Genomic DNA, 27,456 nt, shown 5'->3' on the forward strand with positions numbered 1-27,456 from the left:
TAATCTGTATCACCTGATACATTACACATCCTGCAAGCATTTGCTTGTGAGTAGTATCATTAACTTTGGTAAGATTACTCTAGTAAATAAAATCTTTCATTTCTTTCCAGGATCAAGATCCAAGATCATAATGCATTTTGATCAGAACAATAGAAAAACAATAGAAGAATAGGTGTTTCCAGAAATTATGTGAAACTTCATCCACTTCGCTCCTTCCCAAGTGAAAACAATATTAAACACTGTAAGAAGGGATTGACATAAGAAAGTTTATTCCGGGCAATGAAATCTGTCCTATCATGAAAAAACTCTGCTTCTTTGCTTGATCATAATTAAGGAAGCAGACCAACACCATGTTCATGACACATGTAAAAACTTTACCTTAGTATTTTGTAAACTGCTCTGTTGTTGACAGGAACACCACCTCATTTCATGGGGCAATAAAAATCTGTATTTTGTGAAAAATTTTGACAGAAATTACATATAATGTAAAACCAAATTTTAAAATAGATTCAGTTACAAAAAACTTTGTTTTGCAAAAGATAGAATGGAAACCATACAGTAAAAATAGATTATTACAAATAAAATGGTTTTCACTTCCAAAAGCCTAAATTATTTGTTTTAAAAAGTTGAAATGAAATTTGCTTATGGATGGTAACCCTTAAAAATTAAAGCACAATAGGACAGAACAAGCATGCATTTATTACCAAAATGTGGAATGTACAAGTTGTAAAACACCATAAATGTTTGTAATTGTGAAGCTGTTTAAAAAAAAAAAAGGCTTTCATGTCAGCAACACTTTGGATAAAATACGTTTTTTTCTATTCGGGATAGTTCTCATCCAGAATAGATCCATGAAAACAGAGACACATGTAACTTCTTCACATTTTATAACACTTAACTATGGATCTGAGCAAATTCTTAATGTTTTTATCTCTCCTTACCAAACTGCTTTTAAACTCCGGCTCAGTCAGCCTATTGTTACATAAAGGTCTTTCTTTGTCATGGTTAACATACACTACTAATGTGTCTGATCCTGCATCCACTAAAGTCACTAGCAAAACTTTGACTTGGCCAGGGTCACATCTTTTACTACAAAGCAGAACACATGATGTTAAAGAACAATGTGAATACATTCACGCTGCAACTTTTCCAATGGGCTTCAGTTATCTGAATGAAATTATTCAGTGTTTGGCCTATTTGACACTACATTCACATATTTACATCATACACTTCTGTTATAAACTCAACAGCAGGTGCTCAGAAACAGCTGTGTCCAGCAGTTTCACAAAATTCCATTTTAATTAATGGAGACAGAGAGGGTAACGTAAAGCCTTCAAGATAAAGCTGGTCCACAGAGAACAAGCTTGGCAATCTCTGAGAGGCTGCCTAATGAATTGTTTCAAGTTTACTTCCAGGATTTTGAAAAGGAAAGTCACTCTTACTTATAAAACTGTATTTCACTGCTGATGGTCATTTTTCCAGTGGCAGAATCAAACGAAGAGCAGGGTTGTATGTGGAAAGTCTCAGCCGGTGTGCTCTGTGGCTTTGTCCTTGGCTGGGGATACTGCTGTTGGAGGAGTTAGTTAAGTGTCCCAGGACCCCAGGCGTGAAGAAGAAGGCATGCACAGAGAGGACCTTTCCTTGCCTTGCCAGGGTTGAAGTTTGAAGTGCGTGCAGGGCTGTAGCTCACTAGCTGCTGCAGCCTCTTGTGCAGCCGTGTCCCAGTAAATTGTTATTACGTCCATCTTGAAGTTTCTCGTGGCTCTGAAGGGATGCCCTGCTGTCCATGCTGGAAGTCTGTCCACTTTGATCCTGCTGTCTTCTTAATCTGCCAAAGGTTAAAACATATTGATAAAGCTAACATGTGCTGATACCTGTATCAGAACAACTGCCACTGCCTGTCCTGTGGATACCCACATACACTGGTGTATAAAAAGGATTCCTACACCACTTGATCTCTACTAACTTCTTGAGCCTTACAGCTCCTATTTCCTTTAAACACTGATTGCTCCCTCCTAAATACGTGCAGTTGGGTCTTGGTCAAACCTTACCTTCATTAAAGCCTATCATAAATAGCCAGAAGAGGACAGTGCTTTCTCTGGTCTTAGCACCCCTGCTCAGACTGCAACTTGACTAAACTATGAGAGTTGTTGGCTGGGCATACAATGGCAGTAAGCAGCTGCTCTCCAATACTGTCCTGCAAAATTATCAGTAAACTCTTTCAGTAAAAGAGAAAAAAACATAAGATGAAGGTATATTCAGTATGCCTCTTGTTATTACTTCATAGGCTGTCAAAACCTCCTAGGTGATTTTAAGGAACAACAATCCTATGTTGTTCAAAGACTGCAAAGCTGTCTTCTTTTGACGTCATTTTCTAGAGAACAGCAACAGCCCCAGAGGTACCAGCTGTTTTATCATCAAGCTTCTCAGCATTTCTGTTCAACAGTGATATCAAATTCAGTGATTTTACTGTGATTCATGTAATATACAAATATTTTCCTCCAAACATAGACACAATGTAAGTACTTTCAAGAAAGGTGTCAAAATTCATGGGGAAGCTATGAGGTAGGGATCATTTTATTTCTAAAACATTAATAGATGCTCTTTTGGAGGATTTTTTCTGTTTGCTTTCTCAAAATGAAAAACAGATGTTGATGCACTCCTGAAAAAGGGACCAAGACTTGGCACCAGAGAATACTATGGAAGAAGTTCTTATACTGATTGTAAATGGTATGCATGGTGTACTCCATAAAAACCTAGCAAGTAACACTGACTATGAATAAAATGCTCGATAATGGAAAAGCATTCATGAATGAAATGTAAAGGGTCAGTTTTAAATGGTAAAATACTTTCAGGTGGCATAAAGACTATGGAGACATCATACTCAGAAGGGAATGCAAAAGGACATGAAAATACTAAACAGGGCAAGAAAGATGCTAAAGTAAAAATTATGAAAACACTGTCCAAATAGAGTGAGTTTAAAAGAGCACAAACACAGGCACATTAAATAAATAGATATAAGGCAGACTGGAAAAAACCCTCAGCAGATTAGAGGAACAAATTACTAAAAGCATTTACCCTAATGGTAATTTTCATAAGTGTACCAGAAATACAGTGGTTATCACCGAGTCCTCAGGCCAATGGATGACTGAGATATTAGAGGATAGGATAAGAAATATGAGACCCTAGCTGAAAAGCCAGTGGCTTATCTTCACCAATGTTCATGACTGTGTGTCATGAGCTTAGAGACATTTTACTGTTCATGAGATATTCGACCATCATCTCCAGTCAAACCATCAGTCAAACAGCTTTAGAGCCAGTCACTCAAATGGATGTTGACACAGCATCAAGATTGGATCTGCATTCAAGGATTCTAAGAAAATTGCAGTATATAACTTCTGCACAACTGAATGGGGCATAGAAGTTACTGTTGAAGCTGTCTTGGCACCAATGAATGGAACGCAACAAATGTCATGGCATTTATTTTTTTTTAATATGGTCTTCAGAAAGGGATTACTGGGAGAGTAATTGAATAAGAAAAAGTCTTGGAACTCCTTAGGGTCTGAGCTACTGTCCTTCAAAAGGCTGAAGTATTTATAGGCATTGAAAGAAAAAGCTACAGTACTTGGAAACTCATGTTGCAAACTATGGCTTGCAAACCTGTTCATACTGCTAAATAGAGGATTAAACAAGTTTTGGGTCTGTGGAGATCTGAAGAATCATTGTGTTGGTCTAAGACATGCAAGAGTATTCTCTCTGAATTTGTTTATTTACTTGGTTCATAAAATACTAAAAAAGAAGACATTTACTGTTCTGTTAAAATTAACGGGAAAATAAGAACTCTCAATAACAAGATAAAGCAGGAAAACATCCATTTTAACACTCACATTGGCACAAAGGCAGCATGTAAGGAGGACAGTGAAAAAAACAGAGAAATTGAGCCCACACTGAGTTCAAAAGATACCACTGAGGAGCCTCAAATTTCCCACTCTCTACAGAGGTGGTTTCTGTTGTTAATTTATTTCCATTATTTTCTTTTACCCTATTTCTACTTCCCAGATGTATTATTGAAGTAATTAGATTATGGGGGTTTGGAAGTCGAAAGGAATATATTGTCTTAGCAATGCTTCATTGTATTTCCTTTTCAGACATTAACTTTCTGTATCTAGATTTACAACCCATATTTACAAGCTATTAAAGTAAGCAACAGGTTGCTAATGTAATGATCCAATATTAACTATTATTTAACTATTCAATAATTTATCAATCACTTTATTCAGTGACTAAAATGGCATTAAAGACTTCTCTATACAGGGCTATTGTGGACATGCTAACACCTAATTACCAGTGTGCCCTGGGGACTGCAGTAATGGATTAACAATCAGTGGATGCAGGTTCTATTTCTATGTCTGTCACCCCTTGGACAAATTACAGCCCTTTTCTGTGCCTCAGCTTCTCTCTTGACAAGTACAAATAATATAGTGTGGTGAAATTCATGGGGAATTATATTTGTACTGAAATCTCACGTGGTTTGGAGCTTTAGTCATAAATCTGAGCTTGGTAAGTTGTGGCTAAGAAATAGAAACAAAAAGAAAATTGAAGCCATGTTTGGTCTGATGAAATCTTTTATTTTTATCAAACCCATGCCCACAGGAGAGTTTTCTAGATGAACTGGTGACAGAGCATGGTACAGGCTTGTACTTGCAGCTCTTAATTAGGCAAAGGATGAAATGGACAGGAACACGCCAGGCAGCGTGGGACTTTGCTTCTAGTTGCACATCTAGAATGTGATGTTGAGGCAGCTGCTGCAGAGAATGATGGAAGCTGAGAGCTTTGTGCTTTAAGTACTGTTCTGTGCTTCACAGGCCTGAATGAAATGAGGAATTTGGACTGTGAAGACTCAAAGGACTCACACTGCCACCTCAAAGAACAGCATCACCCTTGGTGTTGGTAACTTGGAGTATGATGGAAAGTACAAACAGAAAGCTACTGTTCAAGCTACTGGGTAGCTTGAACTTTACATATCAGTATAAGCATCATGAGAAGTCATATATTTTGATTTACCTCTCTGACCTAAATAATGTTTGGTGGTAAGTAGGTGGTAGACAGTTGTAAACTAACAATGTTGGTCATGTCAGCTCATTTGCACCCAGCAGATGTAAAAAGAGTCAGTTTCCTTGGTTTGTGCTGAGTAAAAACGTTCGTGACACCCACAATCTTTCATGCTTTAGCAAGAAAAACAAAGTCACTTCGTCAGGCTCATGCAAATCAAATCACTTGCAAAATCCCTTATCTAAGGTTTATAGGAGCTCACAGGCATCAGGAAAAGCTCTCATACTGCGAAATCAGGGCAATTTTTTGGCAGTAGTATGTAGGTCCTGCAGTACACACAAGTCTTTTACAAAATAATGAGTACTGTATTTGAAAACTTCCTCCATTATTATTTTTTTGTTATCATTTTATCATCAATTGGAGGCAATAATTGTGGAAATGTTGATAACCGATCATGATTCCTGGGACAATAAGCAGCTTGGCTTGTCATCTGGCTGACGCTGCGGGGAACACAAATGAAGTTTGATATATGGACACTTAATAATTTTCTACTTGCAATTTTTAATGGTTTGTCTTATAAATTGGTTCTGGCTGTGATCTCTTTGTGAAAATTGGAGAAGCTGGCAGTATTTCACAATTGTAAATGAGTGCTACTCTTTCTCTCGTGTCTATCGCCAATATTCTGCTTACTAGTTCTCATCTACCGTGTTTTCATTGAACTACATTTTTAGTGAAAAACTAAAATAAATAAGTGAGCAAAGGATCCTGATTAGGTTACTTTTAATTGAATAAGCATATCTGGGAAGAGTATTTTTGCTCTTCAAAACAAAATAAGCACCAAATATATCAGAAAAGAGTGAAAAACCAGATATTTGCTTTATTTTTCAAAAGAAATAGCAAATATTAGCTGATGAGTTGAACAGAAGTACAGGGAATTTACTTATTTTGCACTTCCATCGATAAAGAAGAGAATGCTAACCTTTTCTCAGTGTAAATCTTAAGGACACATGCTAACAAAAAAGAACTCTGGGATATGATACTCCTGGATTGTCCACATCCTGTTGGTGTGAGCTGCAGATCCTACCTTGCTGTTTCATGCTCAGAATTCCTTCCCAAGAAACCTGGGGTGCAGGATGAGGAGCTGTCATATGGTCAGGACATATGAACAAAGAGAAGCTTCTGGCCAAATTTCGTAAAATTCCCTGATTTGAAAAGAAGTTCTCTGATTTCATAGTAACGTATGTAAGAACTAACTGATATAATAATCCTGCACAAGATTAAGTTACCTGTTAACCTGAACATTTGCCAAGCTATCCACTTCATATTCCCCAGTGCTATCCAGAAGGACTCTCATGACAGCAAATAGAGTGCTGCATGGGAATGTCATTTTTGTATTTTAGACATCAGTTACATTCACACCACAAGGTAAAATGGTGCAGGAACTGATGCCTGGAAGCTAAATGGCACAGGCTGGCTTGTATCCTTATGACTAAATTCTCCAACCCTCAAACCAGAGCTGCTGTATTTCAGCTGCCCATAGACAGCTTTTGGTCTATACTAACCTCTGAAACGTGAAGGGAATTGCTTCAGAGAGTAATTGTGGCCTTATTAAAATTATGCCAGGAACCATGTTAACAATTGAGAAGTATGGAAGATTGCCTATATACTGCCTTCAGAAAACAGACAGACAACAGCAATACGGTGGAAAATGAAGGATAAGGAATAAGAAGGAGTAGGAATAGAAGGAAAGTTAAACACTGAAAAATGAGGAAGGATTCAAAAGAATCCCAACTGTGGAAATCTAATTAATTAAACTAATTATATACATAATTAAAACTTAAATTATCTCAAAAACCAGCTGTATACAGCTAATGTTCTTTCTTATTAAAAACCCCTTTACACCTAACAGAGGAGCAGTAACCATGGCAGAGTTAATAATGGGCTTTCCTTTAGCTTGTGCACAGAGTGAGCTCAGCAGTGCTTTCAGGAAAATATAAATCAATGAAAAGTGTATGAATTTGCTAAGCATGTTCAGGTAAACAAAGAAGGCACCATCTTGCTCTATGCTGGAGGAAGCTTAGGACAGACTTAAGGGCTGAGTGGAGCAGAGTCAACACTCATCAGTCAGCAATGTCAATGATGAGCCACACAACTCCAAACTGAAAATTAGTCTGTAAGCTCAGATTTCCCCTTGCTTTAGAGTCTGTATAGAGAACCAACGTGTACAGAGCAGCTTTAAATGAATCACACTGCTATTATGTGTTTGTGTAGTAGCAGGTATGTATTTTGGAAGACCTGGGTATAAGTAGTAACCTCTTCAAACGACTAGCAAGTGTGGACGTCAAGAGTCTTTAGCTCTTCCTTGATAATGTTTACACTTACAACCTGCTTGTTCTTGGCCTCCTGCCCCACAGCTGGGTACATATGGCTCAAATGCAGTTGCCCTACAAGTGGTGTTTGGTGACATATGAGATGCCCTTGACTACCTGACCCTCAGAGAGTGCAGGCATATGCAACAGCAGATTAGAGATGACCTGTGCCTGTTGGATTGGCAGGCAAGCACTTAGTTTTGCAGAGATGAGCTGAGCTCACAAATGTAGGATGGATTTTATGCCTGTTAACTGTAGACAACTGAAAGATTAGTTCAAGCTCTCTCTACAGGATAAATAGAGGCACTAACAGATTAACAAGTACCAGTCTGTTGTCTAATTACATGTGTCACAGATCAACCTTGGGAGACACAAGTCTCTCCTCGCTGATTACTAAAGGAGATGAAGCTAAACAAACGATTTTAAAATTTATTACTTTAAAGGAATATTGTGTTCTTGTACCTTTAGAAAAACAGCTATATCTTTCTTCTCCAAACCACAGATTCAAGGCCCTTCCTGTCTAGCAGCTGTATAAGGTCACCACACACTGCACTGCTTAGCAGAGCCAATTTACTTCTGGATTAAAGCTAATTTACACCCACACTGTTCAGGCATACAGAAATTGAATGGTCCCATCAGCCTGGAACATAGCACACACTGCTGAACACTGCCAGGAGCTGGGTAATGAAGTCACTAGGGAGCAAGGGGGTGCAATTGCCTGTTCATCCATGCAGACGCGCCTGTAGCATATTCAGGCTCTGGGTTTGCCAGCAATAGCTTTTCTGCATGACTTGGGCTGTATCTTGAAAAACAGTTTGTTGTCTGATCCCCACTTATTCAAAACACTTTTGAAAACCTTGTGTGCACCCTTTGGAGTAGGAGTTGTTCTGCACCTAAGCAAGAGTTAACTCTGTCTCTGACTGCAAACATGTATGGTTGGTACTGACTGCTTCAACAGAAACAGCCATAACCTCTGGTCTGTTTTCCTAATACACTGTGATGCATGTGCTTTGATAGCTCAGTAGATTGCCATGTAATCATTCAAATAACTCTGTTTTAACTCCATTTATATTTAAATGACTGAGACACAGACTAAAGTTATGCTGTATTACACTTGAATGTGAAAAGTAAAATTTTGAAAGAAGTATCCCCATGTAGCACAGATGTCTTCTTGTACCATTGACACTCACAACATTTACACCCACCCTTTCTAAATATCCTGGGGGAAATATGCTTTTACCATGGGTAATTGATTCAGGTTGATAGTTCCTGCTGAGTAATTATGCTCAGTAAATGCCTGTGAATATAATTTTCTATCAACCAGCAATTTATAATCAAGCATAATGGGTTCAGGTGCACATACGGCGTGAGTGACATGTGAAATACTAGTTTGTGCAAGTCAAGTGACAAATCATAATGTGTGCTGTAGCATGTTGACCTGCTATGTCTTGAGACCTCAGGTTTGCTTTGGGAATTGATAAAGCAAAATAAGAGTGAAGATATGAAGTAAATAAATGAAAACATCAAACAATGTGCAGACATTTAAGGAACTAGGACTACACCAACCGATTAAAATTAATACTGAAGCCACATTCAGCCTAGTAAAATAGGTATCTCTTGGAAGTGGGTTATTTTCCATCCAAGAAAAGATGCATCTTAAACAATAACTGTCTTGTTCAGCCACATTTTAAAATGTGAACTAGTTTTTCAGTTTAGATACTTCTGTATATCCAAATGTACAAGGAATGGGAAAGCAGCTATGAAATTTCCCATTAATGTACTGGTTATTAGACTTTGTGGGACCATAGAGGGAAAACTTTATTTCTAGTTAACCAGAATCTAGTTTTAAAACTACAGACATTTGCCCATGAATAAGGATATTTCTCAGCAGTGTGGGCCAAAACTCATTCTCGAAACCTTAATTTCCTAGCCTGCCTTTGGTGTGTATCTTGAAGGATGCAGGCTCATCCTTTTGTTCAGTTGTCAGCAGATGGATAGGTCAGAGGAGTTACTTTGATATATTTTCTACTTTTATTCTTTCTGGTGAAAGGTGAAGTGATTCTTTGGGTGAAGTCCAAATGAAACATACTGGGAGAAGGATAATTCTTCATCTGCATCTAGGGTTAGATCTCCTTTGCTGGAAACATATTCTCAGCCACTGTCATCTTCACCAAGACCCTAGACCTCAAGGCAGGGAGATTTCAGAGGAGCTGGCGTAAAGAGGCTTATTAGCAGACAGCAGATCACAGCAACAAGCACGATTTTGATAACAGACTGATTATTTAAAGACAAACAATAGTATGAGGCCTGTGAAAGCTGCCTTTGCAGTGAAGGTGATGCACATCTACAGCTCTGTGGAATGAGGCTGTGACCCCTTGGAAAGCCTGCACTGGAGCAGACTCCTGGCAGGACTTGTGACCCTGTGGGGGACCCACACAGGAGCAGTCTGTTCCGGAAGGACTGTATCCCATGGAAGGGATCCATTGGAGCAGTTCATGGAGAACTGCAGCCTGTGGGAAGGACTCATGCTGGAGAGGTTCATGAAGGTCTGCTGTGGGAGGGACCCCACAGTGGAGCAGGGGAAGAGTGTGAGGAGTCCTCCCCTGAGGAGGAAGGAGCAGCAGAGACAACCTGTGATGAACTGACCACAACCTCCATTCCACTGAGGTGAGGAGGGATTGAAAACTGGGAGTGAAGTTGAGCCCTGGAAGAAAGGAGGGCTGAGGGGAAGGTGTTTAAAGATTTAGTCTTTATTTCTCATTATCCTGCCGTTATTCGTTTTGTAATAAACTCATTTCCTGAAGTCAGGTCTGTTTTGCCCATGACAGTAACTGGTGAGTGATCTCTCCCTGTCCTTATTTTGACCCACAAGCTTTTCATTGTATTTCCTCTCCCCTGTCCAGCTGAGGAGGGCAGTGATAGAACAGCTTTGGTGGGCACCAGCATCCATCTGGGATCAACCCTCCACAAATGCCAGTCTGGTTCTGCCTCATTACTGGGACCTGATAAAAAACATTCTCAGCCTCGAATAAGCATCTGTGAAGAGGCTGGTTCAGGTCTACCCTTCCCCTTGCACCAGTGCAGTTCCAGGAATCAGAGCCTGCAAATCTCTAGGGAGTAAACACAGCCTGCACTAATGTCTCTGCTGGCTCATCTCTCTCCACCTAATCCCCATGCAAGATTTCTCTGCCAAAGTCCAAAACTTCAATTCACAAGAATCTCCTTGTAAAGCCTAGTTAACCATGCAGCTCTTTCATTCCCTGAGGGATGGAGCTACCAAAAGGAGACTTTGCTGGTAGCTCAGTTGTAATCATACAGCATAACTCACAGCCTTTTGTTAACCACCAAACCTCCCTACACAACACATAGGGAAGGTGGGTGCCTGACACAGGGATCCTCAGAAGCCACTGTATTTTATGCCAAGCCATCCAGACCAGTCACTAAGGTACATCCACAACAGGAGTATCATGCTCCAGGTGGGACACAAGAAAATGATCTCCAGCTAAGCTTCACAACCCTGAGAACTTCCCAGGGAATAAGTGCCTTACATTCCCTGAAACACAGCAAGGGACAATCTGACTCTTACCTAAATCTCTTACTGTCCTAAGCTGCCTTTACCTTCCTTATTTCCAGAAACAAGACATATACGTACTTCCATAGACGCATACATATACACATAAATATGTATATTTTATTGTGCAATCCTTGTACTATTATGAAGACTCTGTAGACAGATGGAGACCTTATAAGCAGTGAAAAACCATAAAAGCACATACCCTGCCACTCCATCTAACAGAAATTCCAGTCCCTCATATTGGCCCATTTAAGACACTAGTGTACAGTGTCAAGGAATAAGCCAAATGGAGACAAATGTCTGTTATGACATTTCCTCCTCACTTCTTACATTTCCAGACTTCCCAAACCAGTGAGTGCATAGGAGGTCTTGTGTCTAATGGACCTTGATAGATTTTTTGCATGAATATGGAATTTTTTCTAATCCTTTTCAGATTTTTTGTGTGTCTTTCTCATCCAAAGCACCACTCAGTACTGTGCTGACTTGCACACAAAAGCATAGTTTTGTTTTCTTTTAAACCTTCAGGGAGCATTTTGCCCTTGAGTTACCAGAAGGAGTGAATAACTGTTGCTTAGTCATCTCAGTAAGTTTTATAAGGAACCAGAACTGTACACAGAACAGAAAATGCAGGTGTATGTATATGAACATACAGCTTCCTGTACACAAAAACATCTCGATGTTCATTTCTCTGTAGCTTTATTTGCAGTCTGAGCATATTAACACCTTTTAGTTTTCAAATCAGCACAGTGCTATCCACAGGCTTTACAAAATCTCTCTCCTTCATAACTTAAGCTAATTTAGATTCTACTGTGCCAAAGATAAAGTTTAGATTATTTTCTTCCTATCACATTTGCATTTATCAGTACTGAATTTCAGCTGCCATTTTCTTGCTATCCTGCAGCTCAGTAACCATGACTATCATTATCCACTGCAGCTCTTTGCAGTCAGATTTAATTTTGACTACTCTGGTACCATAAGAGGACTTCATCACCTCACCATTCTCCTTACTTTCCAACTCATAGAATCATGGAATAGTTTATTATTTTATATAACTCATTTATATCAAAAGATACACAAAATATCATAATGATTGGCAATAATAATATTACTGTCTTGTTTCTGTATTGCTCCAGGAACCGGCCACAAAATGCTTTCCTAAACCAGGTGAGTTCGGTCTTCATGATTCATTCTTAATTTATGGAGGCTTATAACAAGTGAGGATTTACACTAGTGCAGGACATGAAGACAGATGAAGAAAAATCATGAAGGTAGCCCTTTCTGCTCACTGAACAGTCATGACATGTTATGTGGTCTTCATTTATCAGAGAGATGATTTGTCCGATCTAACCTATTAAAAATAATCTTACCTGGTGCTCAGAATCAGACAGTTTTGGTTCATCTCCAAAGTCTGAGATGCACAAATGAAAGTTTTTCTTTCCTCTGCCTATGAATTCACTTTTTGATTCATTTTTGTGAGGTGCACGTGTGTCTATTAGAAAAGTAAACAGAAAGTCAATGGAAACAAATTGCTGGCCTACCACGATGAGGATTTGCATCTGTTACCCTGATCCTTCCAGGACCATGTTTCAGTACATTGAATGCTCTGATATATGCACCACCACACAAACTTTAATTCCCAAAGTTGGATGTCCATTTGGTGAAGTGTAGCCACTACAATAATATAGTTAGTTACTTTGGCCATTTTTCCAGGCAGGTTTCGAAAATGAGGTTTCAGACACTCATTAGCTTTTTATTTTTTCCTCCATAAAAATGTGAAGGGAACACATTATTGAAATTATGGCTTTTGTGTGATCAACCTTTTCCCTAAAAAAAGTGAATTTGAAGATATGCTTACCGAAAGATTACTAGCTTGGACATGCTATGCTCAAATCTTTAGGCAGCTTGGCTTGGTATAATGAAGAGAGTGACATTTAGACTGGTAATTCTAAGCCAGTAATAATGAACAGGAGTCAAAGGCAGAGTGAAAGGGCTTATGTGACCAATCTTTAGTTATTAGTGGCCAAAACTAAACCAGGTTCAATCATCTTCTTTCTAATTAGGCGAGACTGCAGGAGCAAGCTCCAAAAGAAGACATATCCAATACAAAAGGAACAAGAAATGTATCAGTGAAGAGCAGCCACTTGAAATGCTCAGAGATGGATTTAAACTGAATTAAGGTCAGCAGAAGTGGCAAGAAAAGAAAAGTTGTGCTGTAGCCTCATCCATAAGGCATTCAGGTATTATGGGGATTATGGTAAAATAAATATCTCCAGAGACACTAAGTGACAAAAAATACCTATTAATGAAAGTATATTCAGTGAGGTATATTGCAAATCATTATGAATATTCAATACCAATCGAACTGAAATGAAACGGAGCACCCAGGGACTCTGGATTTGAATCTGAAAAGACAATTGAAAGGGGAAAAAAAAGGAAGTACAAAGAGAGTGATAATAAATTCCATCTTATTAGAAATGCAGAGAATATAAAGTAAGCTCTTCAGCTATGATATGGACAAAATCAGACAAAAAACAATATGATTTTAAGCACGTTAATATGCTCCCTCAACTTCTGTTGGTTATTCTGGGAACAGAGAGCTGTCTGTTCACTTGCAACTCTTCAGTACCTTTTAGAAATGAACCAGGTATGGCCAAATAGTAGGAAATATAGTAAGGAAAGAGAAGGAAATGTGCAGCAGCCATCTGTCTGCTTCAATCTGTGGCAGATTTTTTTTTTTATGGCTGTATTGGACAAATACTGAGAAGAGAAATAAGGTGAACTAGCAGCTTAGGAAAGAGGCAAGCCTGTTCAGATCAATCTCATAGCATTGCTATTGGGGGCTGTTCGTATTAAGTAGAAAGACTTAGTTTTCAAAACCATTAGAATGTTTTCAAATGTATCCAGTAGAATTATTTAAACTATGTATTTTATGTGAGCTTATTGCCCTATTGCAATTATTAAACTACTTCTGCAGATTTCTAACCCATGTTCATGTACATTGGAGATGTGAAATACATATTCTACTCAGGAAAAGGTGACTATATGATTTTACTTTCATTAGCTGGCTGATAATTTTGATGAAAAAGTTGTGAAGCATCTAACTGAGGAGTAGGTATTTCCTGTGTTTTCTCCTGTTCTTTGTTTGCTAATCTCTTTAATCTTGAAGACATCTTTCAGGGAGAAGAGGTGGCTCAGGAACCGTAAAGGGTAAGAAATATGATTCCACTGCAAGCAAATATTGAATTCATTTCTTCTTTTTTGGGCTATTGCAGGTTTTGGATATTCACAAAAAAGAAATAGGATGCATGTGAACATTTGTTTAGTGATAACGCCACAGAAATAGCAAAATAATCTGTGCTCAGTTTTTTTAATAAAACTACAAAAATAGTAGGGCGTTATCTGTACAATATTGTTTCCACTCCCCCACCCATCCTCCACCTCCAAAAAAATATTGAAACTGTAGCCTACAGCTACTAAATGAGATCAGATTTGAAAAATTGCTGGTAAATCTGTGGGAATACACATTCAGATACTGTAGAATTGGTGCTGCACTTCTAGATATAATAAAACATAGAAATAGATTTAAAAACAGGAAGAAATAATTTGTCAGCAAAATCCATGTAAGTACAGCTTCAACCCTGAGGGTATAGAAAGGTGTAAGGAAAGCCACGATGAATTACTCTGGCACATACTGCGTAGCCTTTTCCCTCTGGTATAATAATATCTGAGTCTCTCATTGCTCTTATTTTATTCCCATTAACTTGAATTCACTTTGTACTTCAAAAATTTGACCTCTGCTTCCTCCCTTATTAACATGTTTGTCTTAGAAAAGTATTACAGAAGTCTCTCCCTGCCCTTCTTCAGCTCTAATATGGTTTAAACAAGAAATGGTTGTGATGAGGCTTTAGACAATGCAGGATCAGTTGCAGGTCTATACTAAATATTTTCCTTTACCTTGTCAAAGCCAATCAAGCAATGACCAAAACACATGCTGTTGTAGATGGAGAGCATGTGTTTTATCTTTTGCTTCCATTTTGCCTGTACTCCATTTCAAATTCTCCCTGATCTCTCATCAACCTCTCAGAGTCATTTATAGCTTGTGCTGTTACTGTAGTCGTGCAATATGAAACAAATAAAAAAATCTTCCTATGCACTGCTAAAAAAAAATTAAGAATAGGAAATTAAAACCATGTCAATAGAAATTATTTAATGCTAGGGAGCACACACAAAGGGATTTTGAAGGTGTTTTACAAAACCTGGTATTTTATTATTTCAAAAACTGCTATTTGTCTATAGGGTTTCCTTGACATATGACTGAAGCAGATGAAAGAGTAGTACCTGGAAATGAACTAGTTGTATGAACAACTTATCAGAAACACATTAAATTGATCTATCAATGTAATCTTTTCCTGTTGTTATTACAATCTTAATCATTTTGGGTTTTGTGGCTAATAAAAATCTGACAAAGTTTAGGAATTTCCTCATGCACTGACACCAGAACTGATTCAGAGAAGTCAGCCAAGACCTTTCTGTAAACCTCTTATGAGCTGACTTGGTCTGGCTTTTCTTGTTTATGGATCTTACATAAACATATGGCTCTCTTGTGCTAAAGATCATGCAAAATAACATGAAGAATCTGCTGGACCTTCTTTTTCTTCGCAAGTCCTTGCTGCAATTTCTGTGAGCCATCAGTACTGGGAATAGACATGTCCCAGATTGTAACAGGAAAAATGAGGTTGCCCATGGCCTAACCCTTTCCCAGGTTTATTTACAGAAGACAGTAATTACCTGCCCTGTAAACAATAAGTCATCACTTTTTAATTAATGTCTTATATTTCACAACTCCATTACAAAGGCTTGCAGATACAATTAGGTAAAATAAAACCACTGAATATACTTGGACAAACTGCTAGATTTGATCAAAGACACAAAAAGCTCTCCCGTTACAAACTATATCTGTTAATACAAATGGATCCATGGTGGCACCAACTCACACACAGTAAACTACATGAAATGCAGTGTATTAGTTGGACCAGGAAAACTATTGACATCCTTGGGATTCATTGATATAAGTTTCATATTTAACTCTGTTGAAATAATCTTTTGTTTTATAGTGGTGAAGTATGAATAGTGTTTCCAAGTCAGAACACTGCAGTTCATACTATTAAAATTTCACAACTTCTTACTTAGAATCATAGAATCATAGAACAGTTAGGTTTGGAAAGGACCTTAAGATCATCTAGTTCCAACTCCCCTGCCATCAGCAGGTTTGCTGATGACACCAAGCTGCGTGGCTCCGTTGATACGCTGGAGGGACGGAATGCCATCCAGAGGGACCTTGACACACTTGTGAGGTGGGCTGATGCCAACCTCATGAAGTTTAACCATGCCAAGTGCAAGGTCCTACATCTGGGTCAGAGCAATCCCAGGCACAACTACAGGTTGGGCAAAAAGGAAATTCAGTGCATACTTCTCTTAGTTTTGTTTTGTGAAAAAGCCCCTTTTACTGTATTCCTTTTGCTTAATTGCCAACAGTTACTCTTCAGAGTGACAATGGTATTTACCTTATCTCTTTAGCATAGTTTGATACTACAAGCACTTTTGCTTGCTTTCAGATGTGGAAAAACTACCAAACCACCACACGGTGTAATAAGAAGAAATCAATGGAAATCCAAGCCCTTTAGACCATGCTGCTCTGATCATTAATCACTTTTTCTTAAGCTGAGAGAAAGAAAAAATAAATCTCAAATTCATTTCAGTAGTGAATGCTAAACAGGCATTAAGAATTGCACTTACTTCTCTCTGTTGAATATGATGAATTCTTTCCTAACGGTTTCCAAGCACTGCTGCAGGTGCACGTTCTTTAAAAAACAGCATGAGTAAGTTAATTAAAAAAGATGGAAAATCATAGACAAAAATCACAACAACTGAAACAATACTGAACAAAGAGGCTTATGAATGCATATTATCAAAAGGCATTTTGAAGGCTCTTCAAAAGTGATAGCACAATCAATCTTCCTTTTGGAAGAAATTCCCCACAAAGAATTTTACGTCTGATAGCTCTAAGAAGAACAGCTTGCATGAGCATTCAGAATTATTAGGAGCAGCAACAGAGTTCTTAAAACCTCACTGAAATGAGAATTCAAGTCTGGAAAATTATTATTTCTTCATTTTCTCCAAAGTGCAGACTGTTTATACAATCAGTCATTATACATGGGACACATTAATCAAGACTGCAAGAAACATCTTTAAAACATTTATAAATAACAAGCTTTTCATGCTGCATAGTTTTCATTTTTCATATTATCAGTGGATAAATACTCTTTGTAACTATCTGTCCATGTGTGGGAAGCATATTTGCCAACTGGCAACACTTTTTCATAGTTTAAATGAGCATCTGAGTGAATCTTAAAAATTATTACAACTTAAACATGCTGTTACTATTTGAAATAAATGGTTGCTTTTCATCTTGCTTTGGAGATCATTTATGCTGTATGTAAAATGACAGGCATAGAGACTGAGTCTATTTTCAGAGATGACAACACTGAGTCTTAATAAAACTGAGTTTGTCTATTAAAGAATTTAAATGGAATGCCACTGATTGCAGCCACAGTCCCCAGCTTACCAGTGGGCAGGTTTCCTTAGCTCCATCTTTGGCTTTGTTTTTGGCAAGTCGCTTTTTCTTTTTATGGAGAGGTTTGGACTCTAAAATCATTTCTTCAAGTTCAAATGTAGGATCACAGTTCAGTCTTCCTTTCTGGTACAAAAGGATTAAAAATTACTCTTTGAAGCATCATGGTGGTTTTTCAGTTTGCTTGTCAAGTGTTAATACCATTAATAATGATCCAGCTTCACAACCACCGTAAAATGAAAACTGTCTTTCTAGGCCTGGACTGATACTTGAATTCTAAATAAGGGAGATAAGATGAAAATCATAAAGCAATTATAAAAACTTAGATCCTCTTCCTAGTTAAACAAAGATGTACTCCTAGAGTGACTGCAGTTATGTCATTCCAATGAGAGAGATTAATCTGGCTCAGGGCATTCATCAGAATATCAGTTAGTGCTGAATAAAAATGACAACTGTAATAGTGCAGGAGGGAAGGGGATTACTTCTAAGACCTTACTTATTAAAATCTGCTTTTTTGAAGAGATGAAGATGGATTCAATTACCTAGCTCCTGTCCATGGTAACAAAGCAAGGAAGGGACCTTTTTTGGTTAGCAGCATTTATATAAAAAAATAGTTCATAGAATCATGGATTACCAGGTTGGAAAGGACCTCAAGGATCACCTGGTCCAACCTTTGTAGGCAAAGCATGACCCAGTCTAGATGTCCCAGCACACTGTCCAGCTGAATCTTAGGTATCCAGGATTGGGGGATCCACTGCTTCTCTGGGGAGATTATTCCAATGGCTGATTGTTCTCACCGTGGAAAATTTTCCTCTTGTGTCCAATCAGACTCTCTCCAGGATTAACTTGTGCCCATCACCCCTTGTTTTTCCTACATGACTCTTTGTAAACAGGGTCTCCATCTTCTTTGTATCCACCCTTTAAGTACTGGAACATGGTGGTAAGGTCTCTCCTGAGTCTTCTCTGCTCTAGGCTGAACAAACCCCATTCTCTGCCCTTCCTCACACAGCTCCCCAGTCCATTGATCATCTTTGTGGAACTTCCCTGGACACTCTCTAGCCCATCCACAACTTTTTGCATAGCAGGGACCAGAGCTGAACACAGTACTCCGGATGTGGCATGACAAGCACTAGGTAGAGTGAGACAACAACATCTTTATCTCTGCTGGTGATGCCCTCACTGATGTAACCCAGCAGGCCATTGGCTTTCTCTGCCGCAGCAACACACTGTTCACTGATCTTGAGCTTGCTGTTCACTGGGTTCTCCAGGTCCCTTTCCACAGAGATGCTCCCCAGCTGGGCAGATCCCAGCCTGTGCTGCACTCCTGGATTATGTTTTCCCAGGTGCAAGGCCTTACACTTGTCCTTGCTGAACTTCATAAAGTTCTTTCTAGCCTGCTCTTCCAGCCTTTCCAGGTCATCCTGCAGGATGGCTCTCTCTTTCTGAAGTGTCCGCTTCCACTCTCAGTTTGGTATCTTCAGCAAATTTGGTCATTTTGATCCCATCTTCCAGATCACTTATGAAGATATTAAACAGACTGAGCCCAAAGTCAATCCCTTGGGGACCGCACTGGTGACAGGTTGCCTGTTTGAAAAGTTGCTATTTACCCTCACCCTCTGGGTGCAGCCAGTCAGACAGTCCCCACCACAACACAGAGCAAGAGTCTAGACCCAAATGTATCAGTTTCTCTAGGAGAAGGTTGGAGGAGACTGTATTGAAAGCATTGGAGAAATCCAGGTAGACAATGTCCACTGCTCACCCCACAGCAACTGAGTGGGTTACTTTGCCACAGAAGGATATCAGGTTTGTCAAGCACAATTGGCTCTTGCAGAATCCATGCTGGCTTTTCCCAATCATGTGCTTCATTTCAATTTACTATGCTTTTTCTTACCTGTTACTGGCATTACTTAAATATTCTAAATTCTCCATTTTTATGTTAATTTATGATGCTTGAAACAAATCTTTGTGGTATCAGGAAACCCTTTCCAAGCAGGTTGATCGGAAACATCATTTTTATATGGTCATTTACTTCCTTGATTCTTTTCAGATTCTTCTTTAATTCTTTTCAGGTTCTTGATTCTTTCAGATCTTTTCAGCATGAAAGTTTACAGGAGCATAGCTTAAGCCTTGAGGGTTGTTTTGTTTTTTAATTCTATTCATTAGTGCAGCAAAACCATCTCATGACAACATTTGGTTTGAGCTCTTCCTCTCCTATTTAGGGGTAAGACCTAGGGTACGGCCAGAAAAGCTATGGCTCATTTCACAACTTGGCATCCTAATTACTGGGTCAGGGTTTTGCTGCTCCTTAAGATCAGTATAACCTGAGCTCCTTTCTTCTTCTCATTCTCTCAAAACATGAAAATAAACCATGCAAACCATTTGGATTTTGTGATGGAAGATCTCAAAAGCAGCCTGTTTTCTTCTGGGAGTTCAATCACACCATTGTCACTGGCAAGGTGGAAGTACTAAGATAAGTCATATATAAATGGTAGATATTTAGTAACCAAAGACACTAAGCAGTAAAATAACATTAGAAATCATTTGCATAACTTGTGGTGTCCTATAATGAAACATTTGATTTAGAGATCACTCCATCATTTTATTCATAGCTAAGTCTGGATACTCAAAGTAGAATATTAAGCTTTCTGATGCCTTTTCCTTCATACTAGCCAGTTGGGTTTAGTAAAGTTTATTTTTGTGTTAATTAATGGAAGTTTATGGTTTATTTATAAGTAAATAATTCTTTACATTTAACCAATCAGTTCCTTTTTCTGAGCATGTGCAGTTTTAAGATTTGTTTGAGCACTAAAACGCATCACTTTAATTCTGAAGCTTTAAAAATGAAAACAAATAATATCAAAGTAAATTTTTGTTTCCTTTATCAAATATCTAGCATACAAAAAAGCCTCCTAACAACCTGTAACTCCAAGCTGAATAGAAATAAACTGAGTAAAGCAGAAAGAAACACATGTACTTGTTACATAAAAACGATGTTTATGGAATCAAGCTACACAGGGAGAAATTAAACAACAGGACCTTCCTACCACAAGCCTCCCATGTGTCCTCCAGCCTGCAGAAGGCAGGCAATTTCCTGACAAAAAACAACATGCTGCCAAAATGTATAAACTCTCTAGTCATAGAGCTATTCCCAAATCTCAGCTTGTGCTGGGCTCAATTCACCTTCTCACCAAAGCCTGAAAACCTAGGGAGATGCTATTTCATGGCCCCAGTTAGGTAAAGGTTTTACTGGTGCAACAGAGAAAAAAGTTCTCAGAAAATGCCTGGCCAAAACAGGTATTTATGTTTATGAAACAGTAAAGTTTATTATAATAAAGAAATAAACAAGACACCTTGACTCTTGCCTTCTTACTGTTTTTCATGGTACACCTGATCAAGCAGGAGGAACAAGCCCTGCAATGTCAGCCCCTGTCCTGAAGTGCCTGGTAGGACTTGTAATGGGATTTTCAGAGTAATCCGAGTAAATAAAAGTAACTTTTTATTTCCTTTTAAATGTAGAATATTATTTTGCTTCCAATATTATAAGTTCCTGCCAAAACACAAATAAGGTGAATCCAAATGAGAACTGTTGTCTGATAGATGTTTAATGAATAACAGTTGAAAGTATTACAAGATAACTTAGTCTTTTCTCAGTCTCCACCACATTCTCCACTATCAACATCAGACACAGACACAAGCCGCTTGGCTAATAGAGGAGTCCCAGACAAACTGGTTGCACAATTGCTTCTGAAATCACATTTAAAGTTTCTTTTTTTTTTTGCCATTCTTAAGAAAACAGGAAACTTCTCTGTACTTGTCTCAGTAGTAAGGTACCCTCAGAACTATCTAAATCCAGGTGAAAAGAAGCAGACAGCTACATGAGAACTGTGAATTAAGGAGTTAGGATGACAGATGCAAACTACCACACACTTCTTGTGCTTATCTCTGGGTGTAAGCCAGCTGGATGTAGAAAACTTGCAGTCCCCTTATTAGATCCTATTGTCACAGCCAAACTGCCATCTCTCACTGCTTGGGAGGCAGGTTTAGCAGGGTGGCACGCATTTCGTTACCTGGACTCACTCCTGGACTGAAGCTGGCTTGAATCCGGTTCTTGCGAGCAGAGTTAAGATGGAAGATATGGCCCTATGAATTCAAGTGTGATTGGAAGCAAGGACGAGACCAAGGAGATGTCTGGGGAAAGGAAAACGCTGGAGCAGCAACACGAGCAGAGAACAGACTTACTATAAGCAGGTTTCAGTAGCTGGTTTCACTGAAGCAGGTTTAAGTCCTCTCTCTTAAGTCCTAAGACATGTATCTATGCACGTATGGGCTTTGCAGAGCCTGGGACTCCTCTGGATCCTCAGGTACGTTGTACCTTCGGGTATGGGATCCCTCTCTTGAAATACAAAGCAGGATTGTGAAGTTTCCCACAGGCTGACAACTGAATGAAATTTCCATCTAAGAGTAGAAGGTCTAAATAATCTGTTGAGTTTTGTCTGAGAAGGAGTCAGGGCACACCTCCAATATCTATGAGAGCAGATCTAACTTAGAACATAGGAAAACAGGAAAAGCAGCATTCATTTGTCTTGTAGATCCACACCACCAGGAGAATGGGAGTCATTGTCCACCAGTCCAGGAAGGAACTTTGTTCTGCCATGCTTTGCTTAGGATAGCAACCTGAAGAGCATAAGGGAAGGGCCCAGCATTGGCATAGCAGTTACTCAGAGCACAGAGGTGTTGAATGAGAGGGAAGCAGTCCTGGTAGTTTCGCCCCAGTGACATTGCTTTAAAGTGCCTAAGAGGGGCCAACCTTTCTCTTCACTTGTTGTGCTAGTTACCTGCTGTATTCCTGGTCTTTCCCCAGGCTTGCAGAGGGAGGCCCTGCTTGCTCACCCATAGCTTTCTTCTCCTGCAGAATGTTGCTTCCAGGAAAGGCTCTGGTCAGGTGCCAAGAAGCACAGCAAATACTGTCAACACTGTCCTGGCAACCTGCCTGGCTGCCTTTGCTCCATTAGGCAATGCATTCTCGCCTTCAGCTTCTGCAAGGCTGAATCCTGTCCCCATCATATTTAGCAAGAACTCTAATGTGCAAGAGGACAAGGTTTAGTTATACCCTTAGTTATACCCTCTTCCTCCTCTTTATTTATGGTTGGATAAACAAAATATTATCAGACCATTTTATGCTGCAAATTTGTTATGAGAAAAAATATGGTACAGTATGAGTGAACAAAGTGGAGAAGCATGTTAACACCACAGGCATTGCTTTTTAATTGTATCTATTTATATAGGACCAAAATGGAAATATCCAGAAAATACCAACAAAATAGGACCATGGTAAAAAGAGAAACCACCAGGTTCCCTCACAGAATCTTAATGTTTTAGTGTAGGAAAACGTCATGAAGAAAATAGGTCAGTCTTTTGGAACAGTGTTTTTAAGCGAAAAAGGAACAGCACACTGGGATGTTAAAAAGTTTTGCAAATGTTAATCAGATGCCCAACTTTCACAGCAGCAACCATCATCTTGGTATTGTTTGGCTCCGCAACCATTTGCTTTAACAGCTGAAATGCGAAGCCTGGAAAATGGTTTTTTATTTGAAAGGGAACAAAATGTGAACCAAGGTTAATGAGTTTTTGTTCTGATCTAATAAAATGGGCCAAATTTTCCCTTAGCTGTGGCTGAGTAAATGAAAGTAGGATCCAAAGTAAAGCTTCTTTGAGAAGTAAATCACTGAAGAGCAATAAATGCAAGTATAAACAAGTAAACAAGCAGTGATAATTAAAGTCAGAATTTGCAAACACAGTTGACCTGAAATACTGACTTACGTTAGGAACAAAGCCTGGGGTCACAGCTTTCTCTAGAACAGCATCCCAGTTCACATCAGCTAGGTATGGAGAGCTTTGGATATCTGCAAGGCTTGAAAGACGGCACTCTGGGTCCTTAGTGAGGAGCTGTGAGCAAGTACAAGGCATTTTCTAAGAGACTGTATGCCACATAAAAGAGTAAAGGCATCACATGCATAAACTGTATGAGACACAGTCTGAGTAAGGAAGTGGCTAGGGAATCTTCTAACGGCTCCTGGAAGACCCAGTCTAAAAGAAATAAGAGTGATAACTCATAGGATATGAATATGATTTAATTGCCACCAGATGGCTGTTGCAGGCATGAAGCATATAAATGTATTAGTAACAAAAGTCTGTTTACAACTACACAAGAGTCCAAGCAACATGAAACATCACAGTTCAATGCCACCCAACAATTTGTATTTCATCTTAAATTTATTGGACTATATAGTTACACTTGGCACCCTAGCAGCAATTAAGATTAACCATTAGCAAAAATGGATTGCTCATTTCTGCAAAAGAAATTGATCTTCTATTCCTCTATTCATCAATTCACATATATTTCCTGCTCAAATAACAGTACTGATGATCTGAAATACTTAAGAGAGACTGAAGATCATTGCAGTAGGGTCAGAAAATTAAACCAAATAAAAAACCTGGGACTTAAGGGAGAAAATGATTTCCAGGGTCATGATACATTCAGAAAGAGCTCCATCTTGTAGTGTAGTAACATTTACAGAAAGGTGGTTCAACTTCAGTTGTTGCAACTATAGCAACATAGAGCAGGGAGAAATAGAGCTCTTTTCACTTCTAAGTTCCCTGGCTAGAAATTGTAGCAGACGTTCAATGTGCAGAGTGGTCCTTCATTCTCTCTCCAATATATATAACCAGGGCTGGAGAGAATGGGGCCAGGGTACAGAGTAGAAATTATTGATCCCCAAAGTAAATACTGCACAATTCACAATGAGAAAATCTAGGAATAAGCCCTGCCTTCCTATCTTTGACATTTTGACTACTTAACGTGTGTGCTTGTTTGATGTCTCTGCATTGTTGGAGGGGTTTCTGGAAGACAGAAGACAGGACAGAAGTGTTTGTAGCTTTCTTACCTTTTTCAGTAGTGCTATCATGCCCTTGCACCATGCAGATGAGTAGTGAACTCTTTCTATCTTGAACATGTTCAGTATCTCATCAATAGGGGTGGCTGAATGAATTTCATAAGGTCTCTGGGATAAAGTTAAATCAATATCAATTCAGCACAAATGGATAAAAGAGTGTAGACAATCACATTTTCCTGAGCTTGGTATTGTTTATGCTGGAAATATCAAAAACATCAAAACATAACAATTTTGAGGCTAATCCTTCTTTGCACATGGGCTTTTCTTTGGCTGTAATGAATGTAGTTACTGATAGATGCATTTCCTCTGCAACTTTTTCTCTTATGAAAAGAACTATAAGTTCAGATGGGAAGACTGAAGAATTTTGTTCCTGGGGCATTCTATGTGAAATGTGGATTATGTTCTTGTGATCTAAATGGTCAAAGTGGTGAAGTGGTGGATGAAGGGAGATTTGTCATCCTGATTTTAGTTAGTAGATAAATACAAAAATGCTTACAGAAATCTGTGTAAGAACCACAGCAGGAAAAGCAGACTCCAAATCCCAACCCTTTGCATTTGCTCTTTCTGAAATCTAAAATTAACTCTAAAATTAAAACTAAGATCCGTACAGGACCTGCTGTCCTGTCTTTACAGTGCCTAAATTCTTCTATAGCTGAAGAGAAGGTCCAGGCCTTCCCGTGCTTTGTTCATGAAGATCACTGTGTTTTATCTTTTACAAAATGCAGCTTTTGGAAATAAGAGTACTACATATACATTTGTATTTTTATTAATTATTGTGCACATATTTTTAAAGACCTGTATTTGTGAATCAAGTTGTTAGAATGATACTTGATGTATTATTTTTAAGCAAGGATAGAATGCAGATTGTTCGTGAATTGAGTTGTACTTGGCTGGTGACTAATACATGATATGAGATCTGCAGCCAAACGCCGTCATAGCAGCAGTGGGCAGATTGATGCATCACAATTCATGCAAGACACCTTCTAATCTAATACCCTCAACAGCAAAGGGCAGACACTCATTATCTTCACTAAGAACTGAATCATCCCTCAACTTTTGCTAGCATGTACGGCTACAAGATTATAATTTAAGACTATTTCTAGATGTCAGCTATCTAACCTAACAGTGAATTGGAACCACCCTTCATAAAGGACTAGAAAATATTCTTAGTTTGAGAAATTCATGCACGTATTTAACTTTGAACATATGTATGAAACTAAATTCATTCCAAACCATTAAGATGTTCTAAAAATAAATTTAAGGATTGTTTAAATCTCTTTGATTCACATTCTGTTAGTTTGTTGTCATATAGCTCTATCATGTCCATATGAATTCAACAGGACCTAATTGCCTGCTCTAAATACATTATTTTCTTGAATGAAGTTCAAAACTCATTTGAAATACTCTGTCATGTTTTTCCCTTCCTGTGGTGATGCTGCCCTAAACTAGCTATTAAAAAGGAAAGGTTAAAATTCTGTTTATTGTCAGGAAGTAACCTACTGCTGATTTAGACTTCATGTAACAATATGACCAGTATGATTATTGAGCTAGCATTTACACCAATCATTGTAAATGGTGGTTTAGCTCTAAAAATAACAACTTTAAGGAATAATGAATCACTGAAGGCTTTTCTGTCAAGAATGTTTCTCCCCAAACCTTTCCCTTCAGTGAAAAATCCTTAAAAACCTACCTTATTTTAAAGATTATTGGCATTCTGTAGTCTTGATTTTTTGAGATTTGCAGAGATTTTTACTATTGTTATTAACCTGAATTATAAATGGCCATTGTAAATTTGGGCTTTATAGGCACTTCACACCTATATCTCCCAATTTTTCAGCTACTTAATCCTCTTGAGGGTCAGAACCCTTCTGTTTTATTTTGAAATAAGAAAAAAAAAATCTGGTTTGTTTTTGCTCATGAAGTTTGTTGTAAACTGTTGACATTGCAGTGAAAGCCAAAGTTGAAGAATTCCAACTATAACCTCTTTCCTTCACCTTGTCTATACTGAGGGCATAGTATATACAGTTACCATAATATTTTAGCAGTGGTCTATACCTTAGGAACAGGCTGATATGTGTCATGATTTCCATCACGCAGTTTAATCCCATGGGCTTGATGCAAAGCTTTATGATTTACATTTTTTTCTCATCAGGTCTCTTATTAGAAACTGGCTAAGGAAAGAAATGTGCTTGCGACATATTGACGAATGCTAACGCAACTGTAGATAACTGAAAAATAGTGCTGACAGGTCTGTACCAGACACAACCTACTCCTGTAGCTACAACCCTGTTTCCAGCAACGTGCTGTCTTGGCTGCTTGGTAGTAGGGAGCAAAGTGTGAGAATGGCTGCAACAACTTGATCACCCTGAACGTCCCCTGAGGGCTTTTGCATCTCACAACAGTAGAGGCAAACCAAAAATGCAACTCAGTGTAAAGCAGCTTATTCCTACTTAGTTCCTCTTGAATTCAGCAGGCAGTGTCATGCACTATGCACAGCTCAGAGCTGGAAAACAGTTGACATTTCTAATGCTTCTCATTTCTAATGCTCCTTCTTTCCTTCTCTCCTGCCTTCTCCATGCACTAGCATGCACCATGCAGGAAGTTATATATCTGGGTGGCTCTGCCCAGTGCAACACACTCCTCTTTCTGCAGCAGAAGCAGGTGGGCTGCACTGAGCACCCACCTATCTGCTCTGTGGCAATGGGGCATCCTTGCTGCTGAACAAAATGCTGCAGAAGTGTGGAGGAGGAAGGAGCTGCCTGCCTGCAGGTTTATTCTGAAACCTTGTGCTCACAAACTGCTTCATTGCAGCTGTCTGCACTGCACTGCTGCAGCAGATGGAGCTCCAGAACTTGCAGTTGTTGCAGACAGCGATAT

The 27,456-nt window shown here is 38.7% G+C and overlaps 1 protein-coding gene across 2 annotated transcripts in view; it reads right to left on the reverse strand.

Moving 5' to 3' along the window:
• Positions 1-267: 267 nt before the first annotated feature.
• Positions 268-27,456, reverse strand: part of STK32B (serine/threonine kinase 32B) — a 170,703-nt gene continuing 143,514 nt past the window's right edge. For both annotated transcript variants that reach the window (XM_005148496.3, XM_031048464.1), the window contains 5 exons: positions 24,571-24,687; positions 23,447-23,572; positions 17,621-17,752; positions 16,792-16,856; positions 268-1,828 (listed from right to left, as the gene is read on the reverse strand). In XM_005148496.3, the coding sequence (XP_005148553.1) occupies positions 1,690-1,828; positions 16,792-16,856; positions 17,621-17,752; positions 23,447-23,572; positions 24,571-24,687 (579 nt within the window). In that variant the 3' untranslated portion in view covers positions 268-1,689. The remainder of the gene's footprint in view (positions 1,829-16,791; positions 16,857-17,620; positions 17,753-23,446; positions 23,573-24,570; positions 24,688-27,456) is intronic.

Source organism: Melopsittacus undulatus, chromosome 7 (assembly GCF_012275295.1).
Source record: "Melopsittacus undulatus isolate bMelUnd1 chromosome 7, bMelUnd1.mat.Z, whole genome shotgun sequence".
In the NCBI taxonomy this organism is placed as follows: Eukaryota; Metazoa; Chordata; class Aves; order Psittaciformes; family Psittaculidae; genus Melopsittacus; species Melopsittacus undulatus.